The sequence below is a fragment of the Alosa pseudoharengus genome, unplaced genomic scaffold (genome assembly GCF_046254945.1).
Source record: "Alosa pseudoharengus isolate Yale_2024_CS ecotype anadromous, Long Island Sound unplaced genomic scaffold, YU_APseudo_1.1 YU_APseudo_1.1_scf_3, whole genome shotgun sequence".
Lineage (NCBI taxonomy): Eukaryota > Metazoa > Chordata > Actinopteri > Clupeiformes > Clupeidae > Alosa > Alosa pseudoharengus.
The window spans coordinates 37,631,795-37,647,506 of record NW_027468718.1 but is presented as its reverse complement, the minus strand read 5'-3'; the positions used below and the strand labels follow the sequence as shown (position 1 = coordinate 37,647,506).

General features: G+C 39.4%; 2 protein-coding genes across 3 annotated transcripts in view; one reads left to right on the top strand and one right to left on the bottom strand.

Moving 5' to 3' along the window:
• Positions 1 to 15,712, bottom strand: part of vwa8 (von Willebrand factor A domain containing 8) — an 833,026-nt gene that overhangs the window by 420,331 nt on the left and 396,983 nt on the right. The window lies entirely within an intron of this gene.
• The window catches only part of plekhm3 (pleckstrin homology domain containing, family M, member 3), a 63,630-nt gene that overhangs the window by 35,461 nt on the left and 12,457 nt on the right, over positions 1 to 15,712 (top strand). The window contains exons 4-8 of one of the 2 annotated variants that reach the window (XM_076264214.1): positions 2,891 to 3,036; positions 5,577 to 5,770; positions 10,592 to 10,655; positions 11,628 to 11,681; positions 12,642 to 12,815. In XM_076264214.1, the coding sequence (XP_076120329.1) occupies positions 2,891 to 3,036; positions 5,577 to 5,770; positions 10,592 to 10,655; positions 11,628 to 11,681; positions 12,642 to 12,659 (476 nt within the window). In that variant the 3' untranslated portion in view covers positions 12,660 to 12,815. Of the gene's footprint in view, positions 1 to 2,890; positions 3,037 to 5,576; positions 5,771 to 10,591; positions 10,656 to 11,627; positions 11,682 to 12,641; positions 12,816 to 15,712 lie in introns of those variants that run through there. The other variant, XM_076264213.1, reaches the window with a different exon arrangement.

The following is a 15,712-nucleotide window of genomic DNA, read 5'->3' as shown; positions in this document are numbered from 1 at the left end:
AGTGTCCCGGGACTCATTAACGGAAATTAAAAAATAAAAAAATAAAAAAATCTGACTAAACCTATATGACCGCCGCTTCGCTGCGCGGCGGTCATAATAATATATTGCTTGTCTTTGTTGAATAAGATTTAAGATGCGATTTTTCTCACCAATATTGCGATTGTGATGCGATATGCGATTATTTTTAAGCTCTTTATCTTCTGTCTTTTTTTTTTTTTCTTTTTCGCATGCCCAAATTTCCGTCAATGAGTCCCGGGACACTGAAAGACCGGGGTACACGAAACTTGGTGGGCATGTAACCCCACATGGATAGCATGGAACCATCGTTTTTCGTTTTGATCTGTAGCCCCCCCGCTTGACTGGACCCCCCGAAAGGAGGGTAGGGCAGACACAGTTTTCTGTGAATATCTCGAAAACCGTAGGGTTTAGGAGGACCATTTTTTTTTTGTATGTTGATCTCAAGGGGCCATGTCAACCCATTCCATAACCACTCATTTCATGTATAGCGCCACCTAGTTAAACACAAAAAAGTAAAAATGAGGTGTTGTAATTGAAGGTATCTGTGACCTAACATAGTCAAAACTGCACGAAATTAGAAGTGTAGGATCATTATGACACCCTCTGTATGCACGCCAAATTTTGTGGAATTCCGTTCATGGGGGGCCACACAATAAATTAATTTATGTTACTATACACCAACTGGCCTGTAGGTGGCCGGAGACAGTTTTCTGTGAATATCTCGAGAACCGTAGGGCCTATGAGGTCCACCTTTTTTATGTATGTTGGTCTTAAGGGGGCATGTCAACCCATCCCATTACCACTTATTTCATGTATAGCGCCACCTAGTTAAAAATTAAAAAGCAAAAATGTAGGTGTTTTCATCACAATATCTCTGGCAGACAAGGTCAAAACTGCACAAAATTAAAAGTGTAGGATCATTATGACACCCTCCGAATGCATGCCAAGTTTTGTGTACTTTCGTTCATGGGGGGCCTTACAATAAAATAATTTATGTGTACATTTAATGACGTACACCAACAAGGATTCCCGGGACACTGAAAGACCGGGGTACACAAAACTTGGTGGGCATGTACCCCCACATGGATAGCATGGAACCGTCATTTTTCGTTTTGATCTGTAGCCCCCCCGCTGGACTGGACCCCCCGAAAGGAGGGTAGGGCAGACACAGTTCTTTGTGAATATCTTGAGAACTGTAGGGCCTAGGATGACCATTTTTTTCCGTATGTTTGCCTCCAGGGGTCATGTTAACCCATTTCATGTGCACACATGTGCACAAACACATGATACACACACACACACACACATTCACAGTAATCATACGTATGACACATACTCACACAGTAGACATATGTACGCTTGCATGCACAGGCACATACGCAGGCACACACACAAGCACGCACACACACACTCACACACACACACACCCACACACATAACATAAACATAACACAAACAATCAAGAATTTCTCAGAATTATGAACAGGCAAGATGGAGGTGGGGTTGTATAAAATGAATTTTACATGTGAAATCTATGAACTAATCATGTTTTGGTACTTGTTGTCTAGCAGATACCAGTGAGAATTGAGTGTGGATAATGCAATTTAGTGAGACAGTTAGAATCATATAGGCCTTTCAGCGTGATTTCTTTTTGTGGAAAAAATGTCCTGGACTGGGCGGCGGTCATATTTTGTACCGCTCTGCGGTACATCTAGTTCTATAGTATGACCAACACAAAATTAGATAAGTTAAACATAAACTGTTCTTTCCTGGAGCCCAGGCCTATGTTATGGCATTAGGTCATTGAATAAGATAAATGCGGCCGAATGACCGTTCGGCTCGGTGTTAACTAAAGGTTAGCATCATCAACACCGCAGCGCAATATGCATGCATGCAAATTAACTAGTTTGTTCATATCACAACAAAGCCAATCGCGGAGACAAAACTCTTTAAACAGGCAAAGTTAGCAGCAGTTAGCAGCATGTATGTAGCCTAGAGCCTTAGCTGGTAAGCTAATGTTAGAACAGCTGGGTTTTTGGTGGTTAGCTGTGTCAACTACTTGCGGATAACATTATGCATCAATTCATTACCTGTGAGATGAAATGTTTGTGCCGCCAACCCCCTTGGATATCGCAAATGCCCCCACTGTCACTGTACTCCAGTAAACAAAGTCCCCAGTGCACAGGTGAATGGCTGCTGTGCAGCCTAAACAGTTGTGGAGTTTTAATCGTCAGCTGGACAAGTGAACGAAGTTACCAGCAAGAGTAGCAGCACAGGGGAATTATGAACTAGAACCAGAGACATGGCAGGTTCGAGCAAAAGGTAATGAAGAGGTTTATTTTTAACCAAAGTAGCTCTACTGATCAGACCTTTCTTGACACTGTTAGCTGGTCCTCTTGTTTACGTTTTTTGCTTCTTCAGTGGTCAGTGTGAAGAGTCGGTGGCGCGTCGGCAAGCGCAAGTATAAATGCGTTTTAGTGACGTCACATATTACGAATCGCAGGCTTTGCGGTTTGAAAATCGCGTTTCATCATATCGCGATATTATCGCAAATGCAATAAATCGTTCAGCCCTACTCTGTACACCTAGAAACATGAAATAATAAGCATGCTGTGCTACGCAGCAACCAGCGGGAGAGTCAATGCTGCGCTACGCAGCAACAGGCGGGAGATGGAATGTTGCATCGTGCAGCATCCAGCACAAATGGGTTAATGAACAGTTCAGTGTATAGCATTCCCAGCACATTAAAATGTCTGGATGTACAGCTGTATGATTGAGGTTTAAAATAGTACAAGTTATTTGTTATCAAAGTTATTTTAACAAACTGATTAATACTTCAGAGTGATTTTTGATGTTTTTGTATTTCTTATAGGTTGCCAAAGACCAGTGGGTTTATCACAAGACAAAGCAAAGGTTTGCTACTATAGTGGAAGGTATTACTGCCAAAACTGTCACCAGGACAACTTGTTCATTATACCTGCACGATTGCTTCACAACTGGGACACCAACAGATACAAGGTATTAATAACATTTATAAATTATAAGTACTCTATATATGTATCTGTCTACCTATCTATCTCTCTCGATTTATTTATTTATTTATTTATTTGACTCAAGAAACCACACTGTCTGATCTCTCCAAGGATAGCAGCTGCTTGTCTGTGTGACAACGTGTTGGCGAGAAAGATAATTCCGAATTTACATAAAATTGAAACCGTTATAATCTGTGTTCAACTCTACGTCCATCTCTGTACTGTTTTCATTAACTCCTCATTCCATAAATATGGAGCACATATCACAAGAAAGAGCAGAAGATAAGCTTTGCAATAATGCTAGACATCAATTTTCTTATTTGTACACTGAATTGTGATGTCAGCGCCGGACATATGGCTTCCATCGCTTAGTGTCCTCCTCAACTTGTTGTTTTTTTCATCTTTCTAGTGTTATTTTCACACTTTTCATCAGTGTGTCAAACGCTAATCACTTACGATAGACTCTCTTATTATTAGGCTAAATCTGCAATCTGCAACAATATCGAGGGACTTTCACTCTGCTAGTTACCAAAGTTGTTTACCCGGTTGTTTACCTTGGTTACCTGGGAAGAAGCGGCGCTGGAGGAAAAGAGGGAAAAGAGCAGATCAGATTGATGAAAAAACAACATCGTCCTCCCCTTCCTAGCATTCTCCTTGCTAACGTCCAATCATTGGATAACAAGCTGGATGATTTCAGACTGGCATTTCAACGGGATATCAAGAACTGTAATGTCTCGATACTGAAACGATACCATGGCGAAATCCTAAAATATCTGTAAAAGAAAGCTCCTCTAAGTGTATTAAGTCATTTGTGTTGAATTTGGTGCACTTTTGTGGTGTGCAAGTCAATTCTGGGTTCTAAACTTCCTACATAATTAATATTTTTATAGTCAGTAAAATCGCAGTTTGTGTGTGATTTAAGTCCTTTATTGTTTGTTATAGGCTAGTTAATTTGCATTGTGTTGTGTTTTGGCAATAAAGTACCTTTAAATAGCCAAAGTAGGCTAGATCAAGGTCAGTGTTAAAATTACTGCCTGCAAATCACTGAATGCTATGCAGAGGGGCCTAATCTTTAGGCCATCTGATGTAGGCTACCCTAGGCCTTCCCGTGTTTATGGGATTTCTTTGACAGTTGTAAAGGGAAAAAGGTGAAGATAGCAACAGTACGTAGACTAGCCTACTGGAAAGCTGTTGCACATGAACTCATTCAGAATATTTTGAAAACGTAACAGCTAGATATTCTGTCTTCTCATTTTGTAGACTTTTATCTTAGTTTTTATTTCATGCAAAACATTTTAGTCTCGTCTTTTTTCGTCAACAATAATGCATCTTAAGATGGTCTTAGTCAGGTCCCAGCTGTGGCGCAACTGGCTGGGGCACCTGCACCGTACGCCGGCGACCCGGGTTCGATTCCCGCCCGGTGGTCCTTTCCGGATCCCACCCCGACTGACTCTCCCACTCACATATCAGCTATACACACCCGCACACCCACGCACAAATGCACGCACACACATAAACACACACATACACACACAAACACCAAACACAGGCACACGCACACACAAACAAGCACACACATAAAAAACACACATGCAGGTACATGCGCACACACACACACACAAATGCACAAACACACACAGAAAAGCACACATGTTCACAAAAACTATGCACACACTCATTTACATACACAAAAGTTGCAGGACAAATTGACAGTGTTTATTTTTGCGGAGAGAATGTGCAGGAATGAGCGGCATATTTTGTACCGCTTTGCGGTACATCTAGTTTGTATACAGGTTGGCAAATGTCCATAGTGTTTTAGATAATAGATTTGATAGTATCAAGAAAATTAAGAAACTACTCATGACTATGAGTGACTATGTAACACAGAACATGTTTGAAAGTTGTTCATGACTAATTACTACTCATTATTAGCCTGACGAGCCAGACCTACTTCAAAATGTAGGGTCTGGGAACATACTAGTGGCACTGCTCAATCTGAGGGGCAGGATAAATGGTTGTCTTTCAAATTTCCTCTCCACGCAATAGGATAGCACTACAACCCATGAGTCCCATGCATTTTCCCACCAACGGAGCTAGTTGGCTAATTGATCAAACTTTTGCCCATTTAAAAAAAAGCTTAACTAGTGATTCAAAGACCGCTGTTCGCCGGCAGCAGCAACCATCATCTTTGTTTTCAAGTAGCAGGAAATTCACGCGGAACCGTCGCCGACTGCTCTATACATGATGTGTTTGGCCTGATAGAAGTTTATTCATTAAATTGCTAGGGTGCGTCTAGATTTCTAGGCTAACTCATTCAGGCTCACTTCATTAGAGAGGTAATTTTTTGAATACCAGGAATGGATGAGCCATTACCAGATGAAGGTAGAAAAATAAGAAGCTTATTAAATCTGATCCTGAAGCAGTTTGCTTACCCTGATTGTGGAGCTGCCCACATTAAGATCATATTGATACCAAAGTCTTTTGTTGCTCTTTATGGCTCTGTTCCTGTTCTTTGATTATCCTCAGGTGTCCAAGCAGGCTAAGGAGTTTCTGGAGTTTGTGTATGAGGAGCCCCTACTAGATATTCAGCAACTGAACCCCTGTCTCTACCGGCACTGTGAGCTATTGGCCACTGTGCTGACACTCCGGCAAAGATTGCAGTCACTGCGTGCTTACCTATTCAGTTGCCGTGCTGCCATTGCTGAGGACCTCCGCCGCAGGTAAGCACTGAATAGAAAGATGTTTACCATGTTATTATTGGCCTATTTCTCATTTAGATTTTTTGTTATGATGTAAAGCAGGGGTGGGCAACTAATTTCCCCAAGGGGCCACATGACGAACTAGGACTGTTGAGGAGGGCCGGACCCAAAATACCGAACTTAAGTCTGAACTCAATTCTGTTCAATTCTATTCTGTTCTTGTATAACATTAAGTAAATCATATGGTTTTGTTTACTACTCGTAAGAACAGATGAAAATGTTAGGGAGACAAAGGAAAAACAGCAATATTTAATCTATGTCCAGTAGGCTATTAATCCTCATTCTCGAAAATGATGTTTTGACATTGACATTTTTTTTCAGTTTTCAAAGACTGATATAAAAAAGTACTACAATATCTATATAATTAGGCTAGGTTATGAAAATGTGAAGGAGTCAGTACAACCATAACCCTGTGTCACATTTCCCATTTCATCAACACTCAGCAATATTTCATCATTAAATCATTGGCATCATTAAATTAACTCTTTGCAGAATTAGACTGAAAATGTGGAGCAGACAATAGTAGGCTGTCATTAGTTAATCAACATGCACAAAGAAAACTATTTTGAAAATGTAGGCTATGTTTTTGCTTTAACTTTATGTACAAAACTGTGATTGGTCAACTCGCCCTGTGTGTTGAGCCGGCTGCTTCAAGCAACCTGTGGGTATCATACTAGTTCGCTAACATAAGCTTTGCAAATAAACTCAGACATATTTTGGTTACAATGACGGGGTTATCCGATTGTAAACTGTCTCTGCCAGTAACGTTTTGAAATTAACACTTCGTATCGCCAACGAGCAGCAGTAGGAGTTCGACATTCTAACAACCTTTGCGGTGGTGAGCGACGCAGACACAAGAGACACAAAACTTTGAAAGGTTTACGCCGACGTAAAGGCAACTGCATTGTGTCGACGCAGAAGCATAAATTCTATTCACCAGCATATCAGTGGAGGTGTTTACGTCGTATGCATCCACGCACAAATTTATGGGCGTACAAATAGCAGTCGCTTTCAAAATAAAAGCAACGATATTGATTTGCGTGCATTATCTCTATGCTAGGCTCTTGACTATTGTTTTTTCACGGACCTTACGCGGGCCGGTCAGGGAAAGCCCACGGGCCGGATGTGGCCCGCGGGCCGTATGTTGCCCATGTATGATGTAAAGCGTCCACTTAGAAACCATAACCAAATGCTTTTGTTTGTATTCAGTAGGCATACAGTAAATAGCTTAAAGCAGGGGTACTCAAACTTTTTCCGTCTTTCCCCACTTTGGAAATGGGGAATTTTCAAGTCCCACATGACCTCATCACTCCAATAAAATGGTGAAGTTAAGATATTATTTTCGCATTGTGGTTCCACGTTATATTTCCCATCTTGGTCCCCCTTGGTCTGATGTTTTAATTCATATGTAGGCCTGCCTATCGATCGATCTATCTATCTATCTATCTATCTATCTATCTATCTATAGTCTATCTATCTATTTATTTATTTCAGTGTCTAGTCTTTCTTATAAAAAACAAAGGCATTAATAAGGATAGGCACAAATTTTTAAATTTTTTGTAAAAATGAAATTCAAACATATAAAAGATATTCTTCATTGAATGAATAATGATGCCTCTTTCCATTTGGCTCGTACTGCCCGATGTTGTACTCGCAAACGTGACTTAATTGCCTGGCTTGTAGCAAAAACGTTACATTGTATTGCACACACAGCAAGACCGGGCAATGCATAACTTGGTGACCGGATTAAAGCAGTAATGTAATCAAGTGTAAAAGAGCATTTAAAATTGACATAGCTGGGAGATTTACACTTTCCAACTCGGGCGGGGGATTTCCGATATGTCTCTTTACATTTATTTGTTACTGTTTCGTTGTGGCTTTTGCTGAGAAACAAATAGTTCGCAATACGCGCTGAACTTGAATCAAACGTTCTTTAGAACACAGCTGATCAACCGTCTGCCTTCACTTTTGAATGAGATCCGTTACCATTGACAGCGGTCATTATTTAGAGGTCATTAGGCGAAAATAATGACCGGTAGAACTTTGGGAAATCCCATTTAAGTCAATTGAGCGTTCTACCTGCATTGTGAAGAGCCATATAATAATGTAATATAATGTTGGTTTCAGACACCCATAAATGTAATAATTTCCCAATATTGCAGTAACTTGGATGTTTTGGTAGGATTCAATTGTTGGGGGCCAAGCAGTGAGCTATGTAGACATCCATGATGAGTCTACTTTTTCTCATGAAGCAAGCAGAGAAGCTGTGTAGGCACCCATAGTGTCTCAAATTAGGGGCCAAGCAGGGGTCCGTTTCCCAAAAGCATAGTTTCTAACTACGATGCATCTTCCGTGGTAGTCGTCTCTGCCAAATATGAGTTGACCGTTTTTGAGTCACATGTAAATGATACAGAAATGCGGTGTTGATGTTCAGACGTATTTCGGTCACATTTTTAATAAGAGCTAACAAATATGCTCATATTTTTTTATTTTCCAAATAAGCATGATATGTGACAATATGAAGCTTAGAGTTTGTGCATGTGTAACTCAACTCACATTTGGCAGTGACACTACCAAGGTAGTTGCTATCATAGTTAGCAACTATGCTTTTGGGAAACAGACCCCAGGGTAGTTGCTATCTTCTTTACTTTTCTTCTGTCTTTACTTAATTTTATAATTATTAGGCCTCTTCTTTCATTGGATTATGTGGCATGCTCTAGGAAATCATGGTAAAAAGTACTTAACCCTTAGAACCCTAGACTGTTTTAAGGGCATTTTCACTATGTTTAGTTAAAAGGATTTATCCTGTTCATTGTAAGTGCCATACATACATGCTATATATTGTTTTTTCAGCAGAGTCTAGGCTACCCAAATCTGCCACAATTTCATGTATTAATACTTGCATTGATTTAATTGATTTTTAAATAAAAAAATACAAAAAGCGTATTATAAAAATTCTTATATTTTGACATGTATCTCACCACTGCAAGCTGGCAGCTCGACTTGCCTTACATGTATGTGTAGAGCAGACTGTCCTGAATCTGGCAATATCATTGCCATGGTGGAGGTATTCTCTGGGGCTGAGCAATGTAGACATATGTGGTGTGCGCCTTACAGAAATAAATGGCATTTTTATATTTAGTGATGAAAAATGACCTTTCTGCGCTCCATATCTGTGACACGATCTGATCTGACCTGACTTGACCCGAGTTTGCGTGTTAGCCTGTGTGTGCCTATGGTGTATGCACTCATAATGATTCTCTACAACTTTTTAATGCATTGCCATGAACAAAGTAAAGGCAAAAAAGGTGTTTCTTTGTTGAACAAATTGGGATGCAATGTGAGCCTTGAATTGGATGCCATGCAGGAATTTGCTAGGATCTCAAAACCGGATTATGAACATGCTTTGCCATAGAGAAACACACGATAGCACTGGATTATAAACATGCTTTGCCACAAAAACAGACAAAAACGTGGGGTAAGTCCAGCTATATGAAGTTATTATTTTGCTGTCACTTCGTCTGTTTTATAACCCAGAAGGATGTACTTGGTATCAAATGATAGCTCTGTGTCTCCTCTTTCATCTGACATGCGTGGTATCTATCCGGTCACAGGTCCGTGAGTAATTCAAACGAGAGTAATGGGTGTGCAGTGTTGGTTTATGTACATGACGTTATTATTTTGCAGTCACTTCTTCCGTTTTTATAAGCCAGAAGGATCGATATACATGGTAACAATGGATAGCCCTGTGTCTCCTCTTTCACCTGATATGCTTGCCATATCTATGCGATCACGGGTTCGCGAGTAATTCAAACGAGAGTAATGGGTGCGCAGGTGAACGCAGAGAAGTATAGACTGTAAATATGATGCAAAAGTGCCTAGTCTCATTGGAAAGCCCCACTTCTGCTCTGTCACACAATAAAGTTTTCATCTCGCTGCGATGAACGGACAATGTAACAGAGAAGAAAGGGTGTGTTTTTTGACGCACTTTGCATCAATCGGGTTCTAAGGGTTATAAGAATATTTCACCGCTGGAAAGATGAATTTGTATTGAAGTTGGGTAATTTATATAGTAGAAATGTGACTATTCCGGTGCCTTCTTGACCGAGAAAAGGCATAAAATGTATTTTTGGCTCATGTGGATGAAAGCCAACAACTCCCAGAATGCACCGCATGCAAGGCCACTCCCACGACTGTGTTGCTCAACACCGAAATGGTAGTCAGCAAACTACATAGACTGCCGTGCTGAAATATTAATCTTATTTGTTTGGCCTTTTGCTTCGAGATATCGAGAAATAGACACAGTATATTCCAATGACCTAGTTATTGTAACCAGAAAAATAAATCTGAGGTTATTTGCGAGGTGTCTGCCAGCCAGTTACTGTGGTGAAGTTAGATATTCATCCGATTTCACCCAGTGTTGGCAGGCAGTGTAATATATTGAATATATGGCAAATATCCAATATCAAACTAACTTTACAACAGTCAGCCAGTTTATGTTATGTGTGGACAGTTAAGATTTTATGGCTTATAATCCAGTTCTCAATAGAGAAAATTCTTAGTTCTGGAATCCGAGGGGGGCAGGACTGTTGAGCTCTACTGACCTTAATGCCATCAACATGTAACAAGTATATCTATGTTATAGTGCCACCATCTAGAAACAAAGCAATACTGCTTCATCACCACTTTTATTCTCGTCTTTTCTCTTGGGTTTTTAGCCCACTCAGAGCATTCCTGCAAAGTCCTTAAGTAATCATAACTGAATATACATATGTCTTTTAGAATCTTCCCAAGAGAGTACCTCCTTCAGCACATCCACTTGTACTCCATGGCAGACCTCCAGCAGGTAAGCCTCACTTATATGAATAGAAAGAGTAGATAAGTTGTAAATTGAAAATGTACTTGCTTCTTAACCATGATTTTTCTCAGTCTAGGGCATTTCAGGGTTCTTAAAGGTGCGATTTGTAGGACTGTTACCGAACGTTCTGTAGGCCAAAATCAAAACACTGGTGAACGTTCTCAAGACTACCAGATGCGAGCCTCTTCTGGGTTGCCAGATGTAATGAAGACTTAGCTAACGTTAGTTGACCTGCAGCTGCTTTAACGTTTCTCCAACCATGACCCAGCTACACATTACGGAAACAGTGAAAACAAAAAATACCTCTCTAACCAACGTAACATATTTAGCTGAAGTTAGCGATGCAGATGAAGTTTAGCCTAGGCTACCTGTTGTGGAGAAATATGGCCAGCTCTGCGTCAGACTTGATATTCTTCGTTTGACAAAGACGTCACCATCTCAGGAAGCTCCTCCGATGTCCACTTAATTTGTTTCTTGTTTTAATTTTGGAAATGTGCCTGTATGGAGTAAAACTTGTCACCTTAAACCGAATTTGAATATGAATTTTAATATACATTTGAGCAATTGTGTTGTAAAAACGAATTTGAATAGTATATGTTGAAACTGAATTCATTAGATTGGAACTGAATGCCAGTCAACTTGAAATTGAATATAATATTTTGAAATTGAACTCATTTGCTCTGATACATAAATTATCCTGACTGAAAATTTCGCTCTTGGAATAATTTTCACATTAAGTTCTCACAATTCAGTTTCAAAACGTGAAATTCAATTTCAGTCTACTGAGACAAAAACAGCTGGTAGCTAAGGAAGAGCAATTGAGTGCAGAGCTATTGTGATCACGTGACTAGTGCCGAGCGCGAAGCAAAGAGCATAGCACCCTCTTAGCGAGCTGTCTCCTGAACCCACTGATCTATAAAGAACCCTCTGATCTTTATCAGTGCCTGAACCTCCTTACAGTGTCGGACAGAAAAAGAAGAGATGGAAGCGACTGGCACATCTGAAAACCTCCAAGTAAGTTGATATCATATGGCATGTCTGTTAACATTACTTTATATGTACGTGAATATAATGTACATTATGCTAGCGCTGGCTGGCTAGCCAGCATAGTTTCATCGACTAGCAGCTAAGTTAAAGTTTTTTTCCATAGTTCAGAACCAGTTAGCAGCTAGGCTACTATAACGTTACTCTTTGATAGAACAATATGATTGGTCATTGTCATATCATTGTGCCTTTTAGGCCTGTAAGAACACGTTACAATCTCTGGTTAAACTGTAACATTCATGGAGCAAAACTGGATATATCCCCCTAGTTAAGCTTTTTTCATCGTTGTGTTGTCTGTTAGCTGATGCTACATGGGGCCATTTTTTGGGCAATGCTGCCGTGCCGTGATGTTGCTAGGCAACTGGATTGCAATAACTTTGTTAGCAAATGGTAGCTAGCTTCTAATAGAACTAGTTTCAAACTGAATATGTTTTATATCGATAATATGATCAAGACTCAAGAGACCCTAGTTTAACAGTATTTCTACAGGCTGATTTATGCTTCTTTATCGACTCCATGCAGATTTTGTAAAAGTTATTGAGAAATAGACACAGTATATTACAGTAACCTAACTAGTAATACTTTAACCGTGTGTTGTCTTGATACATCTATTTCAGTCATTTGTGTGTAGATTGCAAATCATGTGTTGTATGACGATAGAAATGTCCTTGGTTCTTAATTAACTCATTGTATTGACCAAGTCATGTGTGTGTGCAGAGAAGGTGTAATGATATAGTATGATGTATACGATGCAAGGTATGAATGTGTGTGTGAGAAACAACTGATTGTCTCTGAGGTGCACAGACTGTATCCTGATTGCCTGATGCTTATGAGACCTCTTTGACCAGAGATGAATAAACTATTAACGAGAAAAACTCACAGTAGACCTTTAAGCTAAACACTGATTGTTTGTTGGTTTTATTTTCATAGGTTGACAGGCCTCAATGAACAGTGGACAGTGAGATAGACTGAGGACAATGGACCTTTGGACTTGCACCGACCAGACATGGACACCGAAACTTGATTTCTCTTAATGAATATCTTTGCTAGATGAAACACATATTGTAAAACACTAATAAACATGTCCACTGTTGTTTTCTCTGGAATTTATTTGTTTGCCATTGGTGGTGAAGGATTTCCAAATGGATTTCCAAATGTATGGGCAATCTAAATTTTACAGTTTATGTGTGTAATCAGCTGATATTAGATATGATGCAATTGCAAAATCATGTAGGTTTATCCTTTGCAACATAAGGAAGATCAGACCTTATTTGACACAGGATTCCACACAACTTCTTGTTCAGGCCATGGTCATCTCCAAGCTGTTACTATTAGCTGGCTTACCTGCTTGTGTAGTAAGATTGTTACAGCTGATTCAGAATGCTGCAGCACGCCTGGTCTTTAATCAGCCAAAGAGGACATATGTAACTCCTCTCCTAGTTACTCTCCATTGGCTCCCTATAGTAGCCAGAATTAAATTTTAATCTCTCACTTTGGCCTATAGGACACTGACCAGATCTGCTCCTTGTTATTTTAATTCAATGATCAAGACGTACATCCCCAACTGCCCACTGCGGCCTTCTGAAGAGCGTCTGTTGTGTCGACCAGTCATAGATCAAATTCAAGACTTTTCCTCATTGGTTCCATGTTGGTGGAATGAGTTGCTCTGTTCCTGTGATAGTTTTGGGTCTTTTAACAGGGGTCTAAAGACACATGCACTTAGTTCATTAACACTTATGGTTTGTATAGTATTGTTTTATTTTCATTAGGCTGTTGATTAATTTGACATTGTTGTTTATTATTGATATTCTCCATAATGTTACCATGCTATTGTTATTTTTATTATATTATTGACTGAATGTACATTATTGTTTATTATTGCTATTTTCCCTTTTTTCTCATTGTTTGTGTCATTAGGCTATTGATTGAATTGACATGGTTGTTTATTATTGCTATTCTCTTTATTATAGTCTGACCAACATCTTAATTTGTTCCCTGTTAAATTGTAAGTATATATATATACATCGATGTTTGATTGCTAGCTGGGTAGTTCTTTATTTCAAGGATTGAAATTTTTTATTTGTTTAAAATTACAAAAACGGTAGGTAAGTAGGCTAGCAGCTACATCGATGTTTGATGGCTGGGTAGCCTAGGCTAGTTCTGTATTTCAAGGCTTGACAAGCTAGAAGTTTGAAATAATACTGCAACAGATGTTTTATTTGTTTAAAATTATATAAACGGTAGGTAAGACAGTAGGCCTACAATCGGAATGTGTTTTATGAATCGTGCAGATCTAATAACCGTGCAAACCAGGTGCCCACACTATGCTCTTTGCTTCGCGCTCGGCACTAGTCACGTGATCACAATAGCTCTGCACTCGATTGCTCTTCCTTAGCTACCAGCTGTTTTTGTCTCAGTAGACTGAAATTGAATTTCACGTTTTGAAACTGAATTGTGAGAACTGAATGTGAAAATTCCAAGAGCGAAATTTTCAGTCAGGATAATTTATGTATCAGAGCAAATGAGTTCAATTTCAAAATATTATATTCAATTTCAAGTTGACTGGGATTCAGTTCCAATCTAATGAATTCAGTTTCAACATATACTATTCAAATTCGTTTTTCCTATACAATTGCTCAAATGTATATTCAAATTCATATTCAAATTCGGTTTAAGGTGACACAAGTTTTACTCCGTATGCCTGCCTCTCGTAGGCGTTCATGACTAACTGACAGCTGTTGACAGTTGGCCTTTGCTAATTTGGCAACCCAAATAGGAGGACGCGCTAGCCCATTATTAATACGCTATTCTAGAATTAATCGTTCAAAACATAAATGAAAATTCCAGGAGATTCCGCCCCGTAATTCATTTTTTTTCATGTGTTTTACGGGGTTTTACGGGTTAGAGTAATGTTGTCAAATAAGCCATTGCTTCAATTCATCGTGTTTCCTTACTCTCTCTGATAACATATGGTGATCATTTTTGGAATGGTTACAGTTTATTTTCCATTATTTCCTACATACTGGACCTTTAACTCAAACTGATATTTGCAATTGGGCCTACTGAAAAGCACTATTGAATGATAACGTTTCAGAAATAATGCAATACACTATATTATTGTAATTTAAAATTATATAAGCAGAAAAACAAAAGAAGGCTGCACTTTGCATAATATACTACTTTAATTATTGCTGACACATTTAGACGCACTGCCTTCTTTAGTGTGCAAGGTAAGTGCAAGCATGTTGTTGCGTCCAATACAAACATTTGAAGGTATTTCGGGTAATTTGAAAGGAAAAGGTGGTTGACGCATATTGAACACACTGAAAAATATTGTGACGTCACTGGCATATCTCATATCATGAGCCTCCCCATGTAGGCTATGTGCATTTGTTGCAGCTGTGGAGGTTGAGTGTGTCCCTTACTGGGTGTTGATGTTACTTGCCGCTTTTGAAATAAAAAGACCAATTCAGAATGTTTCTAATACCCAGCCTCACAGCAGAACATTCCTTGTAAAACAGTAAGGTGAGAGAAAAACTTTGATAGAACTCCTGGAGCTCTGGAACAATCAAAACAACCAGGTCAAATAGCATAGGTACAGTTTGTAGAAAGAAAGCTCCAAATTCCGGTTGAACCTATTCATACAGTCTATTGCATAACAGCTCTTTCCCATTTCAATTTTGTTTTTGTTGCAGGAGATTCAAATTAAATGCTGCCACTCAATTCGTGTCACTCAATTAGTCCTTTTGCCACTCTTAGCCCTTTCCAACCGGTTCTGTTCCCAAACCAACATTTGAACCATTTGGAGCATTTTGACTAAACAAAAACCGGTTCAGAACGTGGCACTTTGGTTTTGAGCTGGAACCAATAAATAGTCTGTTTTTCCTGTGAACTTGAGTGGGTGCCATTCTACCGTTCAGAGGGGAGAAGGCTAAAAGCATGAGGTTTCCCTCTGTATCAACTGTTGCAATGGGTAAACAAAACTGGTCATCTAGCACTAC